This window comes from Hirsutella rhossiliensis (assembly GCF_020360975.1).
Source record: "Hirsutella rhossiliensis strain HR02 chromosome Unknown scaffold00002, whole genome shotgun sequence".
Classification (NCBI taxonomy): Eukaryota; Fungi; Ascomycota; class Sordariomycetes; order Hypocreales; family Ophiocordycipitaceae; genus Hirsutella; species Hirsutella rhossiliensis.
Genome location: NW_025408668.1, coordinates 5,186,071 through 5,193,880, shown reverse-complemented (window position 1 = coordinate 5,193,880; position 7,810 = coordinate 5,186,071). Strand labels below are relative to the sequence as shown.

General features: G+C 56.6%; 1 protein-coding gene across 1 annotated transcript; it reads right to left on the bottom strand.

The window, feature by feature from the left end:
- On the bottom strand, positions 1-1,822 carry HRG_02175 (reverse transcriptase (RNA-dependent DNA polymerase) domain-containing protein; the record flags this gene model as incomplete). The annotated part of the gene is made up of 6 exons (XM_044860646.1): positions 1-194; positions 409-956; positions 1,004-1,124; positions 1,237-1,381; positions 1,448-1,496; positions 1,572-1,822. 6 exons carry the CDS (start codon positions 1,820-1,822, stop codon positions 1-3), a joined length of 1,308 nt encoding a protein of 435 aa, XP_044724279.1.
- Positions 1,823-7,810: the final 5,988 nt, after the last annotated feature.

Here is a 7,810-nt window from a genome sequence, read left to right as displayed (position 1 = left end):
TCAGCCTTTGCCTGCGTCGATCGCACATTCTGAAATCTGGATCTTCAGGCCCAGCGAGGGCGGGAAGGCACGCTCGCGATCGCGGACTGCCTTATAGGCTGCCCGGAATATCGAGTCCTTCGCCACCGTTTCGTCCCAGAGTTGCTGCAGGTCCGCTACCTCGAAGACCTTCATCTTCGGCAGGGTGGATGCCTCTGAACAGTCAGAACTCATCGCGTTGATACATGCTCTTGTCGATGATGGAATGGCACTATCCGGTATCAACTGTATCATTCTTCCTTGTTCCCGCTCGTCGTCAATGCCCTGTGGCTTGTCTTGTTCACGGCGGACAACGCATCAGGCACGACAGCCTCGCTTCCCGGTCGATACTCGAGCTTGAAGTCGAACTGGGACAATTGGCTGCCCAACGGCTCTGCCGTTCCGTGAGCTTCTGGCGTGTCATGAAATACTCCAGGTTGCGGTGATCGGTAAGGATTGTAAATGGGCCGCAGCTCCTAAGTTCGGCGTTCCAGTTGTCGAGACATCTCATGATGGCAAGCATCTCCTTGTCGTGAATGGGATAGTTGTACTCCGCTGGCGAAAGTCGCTTCGAGAAGAAGGCGCATGCGTGTCGACGTCCATCTGGGCCTTCCTGCGACAGGACGCCTCCCAATGCGTAGCCTGAGCAATCCGTCTCCAAAAAGGTCGGGAGGCTCGGGTCCCACTGCTTGAGCACCGGTGACTCGCAAAATCGTCGCTTCAGCTCCTGAAACGCCTCGTTCTCCGCTCGTCCCCAATGAAAGGCAGTTCCTTTCTTAAGCAGGGCATCCAGAGACTGCGTGATCTTGGCATAGTCGGGGATGAAGATCCGGTAATAGTTGGCGAAGCCCAGAAAGCTTCTGACACCCTTCACCGTGGTCGGGGCCTCCCATTCGCGGATGGCGCGCTGCTTTTCGGGGTCGCAGGCGATTCCTTTCCTGCGTTGACGATGAACCCAAGGTATTTGACCTCTTGTACCGAAAACTCGCACTTCGCTGGGTCTAGGTGCAGCCCAGCGTCGGCGAGTGCTTGGAGAACTCGTCGCACCTTAGCCTCATGATCCGCCTTCGAACCGCTCGAGTAGATCAGTACATCATCCAGGTACGCTGTGACAAAGTCGTCCAGCCATTCGCGCAATACACTGTTCATGTATCGTTGGAATGATGCCGGGGCGCCGCTCAGGCCGAAAGGGCACACGAGCCACTGTAGAGCCCAAACCTCGTGCGAAATGCAGTCTTTCCTCTTGTCCCGGAGCCATGCGGATCTTATGGAAAGCGGCCACCACGTCCAACTTGGTGAACCACTTAGCCTTGGCCAGATTCTGCAGGGTCTCCGCGATGAGGGGCAGTGGGTATCGGTCGCGCTTGGTGATTGCATTCAGCGCTCGGTAGTCGCAACAAAATCGCAGCCCTCCATTCGGCTTCCGCACGAACAGCACCGGCGCGGCAGCCGCTGAGCTACTCGCTCGGATGAATCCTCTGTCCAGCAGGTCTTTCAGGGTCTTTCGCAAGACCAACAGCTCTTCTCGTGACATGTTGTAGAGTGGGCCCCACGGAAGGGGTGGCTCGTTGCCGTTCTTGTCAGGCTGCAGGTTGACTTCATGATCCACACCCGGTCGATGTGGCGGCAGCTTCATTGCCTCTCCTGGTGAGAATAGGTCGCGGAATTCTTTCAGCACTTCTGCCGGGACCTTCTCGCTCGGATCGACTGGCGGCTTCGGCTGAAGCGCCTCTCTATATCCGACAAACTGATTGCATGAATCGAGATCGCGTTGCACTTCTTGCGTCTCTTTGCGCGTCGACATTCCGCCGTGAATACGGCTGCCGACACGAGTCTTGCGCTTCGAATCGCGCGTATCTTGGCGGGCTCTTCCTGCCCAATGAGGCGTATCGTCACACCTGCCCTCCCATGGTACATTCGCTGCTTGGCAGCATCGTACACGACGTGATTTCTCTCCATCCAAGGCCGGCCGAGGAACATGTCCTGGCCCAGGCTTGGGATCACGTATGCAAAGACACGTTCGTCAAATCCAGCTGTCTCGACCACAACAGCCACGACCCTGGGGATATGACACTCTTCGCTGACTCTGAGAATCCCCCAATTTCTCGTGGTTTCGAGTCGACGAAGGGTATCCGCAGCTTCCGAACAAGGGCTTCGTCGATCACGGCATAGCAGTCACATCCACAGTCGACAAGGGCGCGTATTCGATAGCCTCGGTTTACCCGCGCGTTGACTAATACAGTCCGACTATTCATTCGTGGCTTGAACGCTTCCCAGTCCCGGATGTCTGCCTTTGCAGGCCCCGGCGCCCGCTTTCGCCCCGGGGCTAGTCTTTTCCCGCCGACTCGTCCTCACTGGATGCTGCGGTTGATTCCGAATCATCTGCGGCATCGGGCTTCTTCATGCGCGCAGCTTTAGGTCGCTGTTGCTTCCTTCGCCAGGAAAGACCACCTGGGCTGGGCAGTCCACGATAAGATGATCCGTCCGACCACAGCGATAGCAGCGGCGCTCATCCTTCGGCTTCTTATCGACATGTCGACGACCCTTCGACTCGTGGCCAATACGGTTGATGTCCGTCATCTTAACATCTCCGTCGGGGTCCTCCGGTTCCTCCTGGGTCGTTGCCTTGGTAGCTGTTGAGGCGTCCGCTCAGTCGACGTCGGCTGCCTACCGGGTTTCAGTCTCTCCAATCTGCCCGCAATTTCCTGAACTCTCGCAAGCCATCCCTGGTAGTCGTCGGTACGGCTGTGACCAAACTCTCTTGGAGGCGTGCATTTATTGCGTTCTCTAGAAATACGATCTTTGCACTGTCCGGCCAGTCTGCTCCCCCGGCTTCAGCTAATGCCTGTTCGAATCGGGGAAGGAAGGACGCGAGAGGTTGGTCTTCGCGCTGCCGCATAGTTCTCAGCGTGGCAGCAGCGCGGGATTGGATGTTGCTGTCCTGGTAGGTTCGGTCGAGGTATCGCATGAACTCTTGGGGTCGTAGCTACCCCAGGGCCTCCCGCGGCGTAAAGGTAGCGACCACTTGCTGTGGTCGCTCGTCCAAACATGAGTTGATGAGGTACCAAAGTTCGCGATTTCCACTGTAGTAGTGTGCATCAAGGTCCAGCTTGTCTCGCATCTGCCTGGCCCAGGCGGAGTAGCTCTTCCGTGAGCCGTCATACTTGGGTGGGTTGGGCAACGGTTTCCGCATTCCAGTACCGCAGGTTTTGGGAGGGCGTGCCCAAGCCAGGCGTGCTCTCGCCCAATCCTCGTGCCACTGGCGGCGATTGCAAGTCGGCGCTCTGCGGCTGCGCTCGCCCGAGTTGCTCCATCAGCAAGGAAAGTTGGTCCTGTAGAGGGCTGAGAGTCGCATTGACCGCTTCTTGAATGCGTTGGTCAATCCATTGCTGCTGGAGACTTGGGCTCACTCTGCTGGTCCATCCTGACGAGCAGTCTGCAGCTTGCGGTATTTAGAAGGAGCTCTAGATATGTGAAAGGCTGGCCCGGAGTTTATTCAACAAGCAGGTGCCTAGGTGTTGTCTATCTAGAGCTAAGGAGGAAAAGAAGCTGAACTCGAGGCGTAGCCTCGAGTGCGAGCTTATATTACCCTTCTCGGAATGTTCTCGCAGCTTCTGGGTCCGCGGAGCGGGGCCGGTGTTGCCACCGGAGCACGACCCACCGGACCCGGTACAACCGGGTCCACCAGCCGGGCACAGCCCGTGACATAGATGAATCGTGAGTGGGTGTCATTCTAAGCCATTGAGCGATGGCACTGGTAGCCTAAGCCGTCGCAACTTCCGATCCTTGGGCTGTCATCGTGAGCCATCTCTTGACGCGGAGCTGGCTGCGTGGCCACCGCCGACAAGAGAGCCATCTGTCCCTTACCAGTAAGAAGCGAACAACACAAAGCTGCGGGTCAATGTGCGAGTGAGGCCTTCATCAAAGACACTGGCTGTTTATACGAGTTTATGAGTGCTCCGATGGGTATACAGGTGCACATAGGTAGCTACCCTCGAATATCGCATGAGTGCAAGCAGAGAGAAATAAGATTGCCATTGCATGGCATCGCCAGTTGGATTCCTTGTCTCGTCAGGCATGGGATCACGGGCCCATTGGTGAAATGCTTCGGTGATATATGCCCTGAGAAGGTAAGCTTTGTAGTGATTTACGTGGCGAAATCCATTGAGCACACCATAACTTAACAATGATTCACATTTCGGTAACATCATGACAGAAGGGCGCGAGCGTGACACGTCTCGACAGATTATTATAGAGGTCGCGCGTTAAAAGAGCATTATAGTCATTAGATCCTCGGCTCTCCCGTCTCAGCATTGATTTCTCACTGAGCAACCATCGTCCGATGTCAACTTGGTTCGAATCCAACCATACCGACTCCGGCCGTTGCTTTCCGTCTTTTCAGTGTCGGACCACTCGGAGCCAGGTCTATGTTCCGAAGAAGAAGTAGTCAAGAGCACCGCGGGAAGCCGACGACGACAAGCCGATGTCAGAGCAGAGTGACGACTTCACCTATGGCCCCAGTGTACCTGGTACGTGTAGGACAGTGTCGACAATGAGTATTACCAGCTGGTCGGGGGGCTTGTCAAGGACATGAAGCGGAACAGGAAAGTACCGGGGACGGATGATGCCTTTGGGCCCGGTGGAAGCGCCGAGATTCATCACAAGGACGCCGGAGAGTGCGACACCAAGTTGAGGGCGCCCGGACGAGACGCCATAAGGACGCTGGCCGCGATTGAGCGAGACGGCTCAAGTCTGACAAGAAGCCTGCAAGCTCTGGGGGGGCAAGTAAGTCGGCGAGATGGTTTCGGGGCTGAGGAGCCCGAGGCCAAGGCGGTTGATCTCGAAAGCGCGAGGATGGCAGGGGCTTGCGCCCAATGAAGAGGACGGCTGCCGATAGACTTGTATCGTGCTTGGCCGACTAGTAGATACTGTACATGTCGATTGTCGACATGTCTCGAGGCTCGCCCCGGCAAAACGGACCCGGCCTACAGCATGTGGAGAGACGGCGCATGCCGAGTACAAGGCGGCAAAGTATTCGCCATGTAGGTGGATGAAAGAGCATTGGACACTCTCCCCGCGCGCACGGGCCAAGAAGCTGCAATTTGATGGAGACCTGAGGGCGTGTGTCTTGACAGGATACTCTTTCCTCCTTTTCCCTGGTCCTCGACTTCAGCCTGAGATGCTCAGCTTCAGCCTCTGGGCTTGCCCCTTTCTCCCATCAGACGAATTAAGCTACTGGGCTATCGATCTTTGCCGTCTCCGTACTTGCTCCATGGTCCACGAGGGGCAGAGCAGGAAAATAGTGCTAAGAAAGGGGTCCCTCGGGAGCCTATCAGCCGCCGCCGGTGACAGCAGCAGCAGCAGCGTTTTTTTATCTCCCTGTTTCGCGATAATCTCCGGCTGCGGGACGGACACGAACCGTTGGGCAGCAATCCATCATTTCAGTCTGAGAGAATGAAAGACTGCTCTCCCTTCCCCTTTGAATCGAGTCGGCTGCTTCGGACGAGGATTATTAGCACCTTGCCCACACACACACACACACACACACACACAGGCGTACACACACGCACACACAAACACGCACGCAGGGCAAGGTCGTAATTAGCAGCCGCAGCAGCAGAGGCTCTCTCCAAAGTCCGTCCACCGCTCGCCGGCTGGGGTTCCAGTTGGCCCGTCCCCGTCCAGACCCCCTGCCGGTGCCGCCGTCTAGGTACCTGCCTACCGTCCCATCATTTTTCTGTGTGGGGGGCGGGAGAAGTGACTGACTGGTTGGCTGTCTGTAGTCGCACAGGAGCCGTCATCTATCTCTTCCATTCCACTGCGTTATCGTCCGTGTCTCGGAGCCCAGGCCAGGCATTTCATCCAAGATTCGTCGTCGGCGAGGAAGACAGGGGCGACACGAGGCCTTGGCAATACTTCAACTCGAGGCGCTCAGACACAGGGCACGCCTCGGTTCCTGCTCATGTTGGATGCCACGCCAGAAGGTCGAGTCAAGCCTGGTCGACGCCTCGACGACTGGAACCCCCAAGGATGATGATATATCCCATCTGCGCCGCCGCCGCCGCCGCCGCCTATAACGCCGTGGTGGTGGCCCAAGGGAAAGAGAACGAGAGACGGCCAATGGCGAGCCCGGCCAGGACCAAATTGATGTGACGCAAGAAAAGCAGCAGACACTTGGCCTTGGTCATTATCCGCGGCGGTCGAGGGGAGAAACATGCCATCAGTCAGGCAAACTTGCTATACTGCACATAGTCGATAGTCGATATCCGTTCTGTCTTGCCTCATCGAGGCCACCAGGCCGTGCGTATGTATGCAGGCATTTCTATGTACACACAGTAAGTAGGCGGTAAGGTGGTAATTACGGCGGTGCTATAATTAGTCAATTACCATATAAACACATACAGTAATAAATAATCTACGTCGGTAGTCTGTCGTACGAGCCCACGCCTTCGGCGACGCATGACCAAGCAAGGTCGCGTCGAAGCTTTTTCTTGCCGGCTGCGACTGCTGCGAGGAACAGACACCGGACCTGCGTCTGGGCCGCATACGAGGCCGCCTTGTGCCAGTTGTCTGTCCCATGGGATGCAAAACAACGTGATTCCCCCCAAACGACGAGCAACGACACGACATGCTAACGTGCGTCCATGCAACAACCCCAGTTACTTGCCTAATCGGGCTCAAGCATGCGTTCGAGGAGATACACACATGTTAGCTTATAGCCTCCTCGTTGCCGCTATAGGCAGGTTGCCTGTTGCCCTTCTCCGTCTGCCAGCCGCGCCAAATGCTCCGCTCATCTTTTCGACATGTCTGTCTCTGCTTTCTGTCCCTTATACGCATTGGATACATGGTATTCTAATATTATTGAGCCAACGTACCAAAGGCGAGATATCAATCCCTTTGTTTCACCCATCAGCCCAGCTCGTCCGCCTCGCCTCATGCTGTATCACACAATGGCCAAAAGCAGCCAGCCCCCGACACCTCGTGTCGTCGAGTCCGCACGCGCTCTCTCTTGATACATACTTACATATAACTTATGTACGGCGTACACAACCCATCATCCAGACACTGGAACCGTGCCGCCTCAACTTTGAGCTCCCTCCCTCCTCCCCTCTTCGCCATCGTCGCAATTCCTACCCACCCGGAGGCGCGCGCAAGAGCCGGAATCTCGTCAATTGGACGAGTCCATACCGTCCTCTTCCCGCCCCGGCGGCAACAGGAGCTCCCTGAAAGGCCCATGGCCAGCCAACACACCCACCGAGAGAAGGAGGGAACGTCGATCCAGGATGCGGTAACCGCCAGCCAGCACAATCGTCGAATCGTCTCATCTCCAACCCAAGACCCGTCCGCATAAGCGCCCTGCATGCGAGACAAAGCCCGCCTGACCTCTGCATGCCTGGCACATCCTACACATCCTACACATCCTACACATCCTACCCATGTTCGTGAGCAGATGGGTGAGTGTGCACGGCTCGCTCACCTACGGTACATGCACGCACACGTATGTGCTGTCTACACTGTCCCGTCGTTGCTGAGCCCACGTTTCCTCTCTTCTTCTCGTGAGGCCGCAGATCGTCCAATCCTCGGCTATGCACAACAACGTATCGTAGATGGTGGCGCCCCCGCATATGCCTGCTTCGCTTATTCCCATGGCTATCGCCTCTAAAGTGCATGCTGCTTCTCGGCCGTCCCGCATTCTCCTCATCCCGCTTGCCCCCATCCTTGCTACTCCGCTCGCGCGTAGCCCATCTTGCCAGGCCTCTATTACCCTGGTCCCGGGCCCGCCTCTTTTATG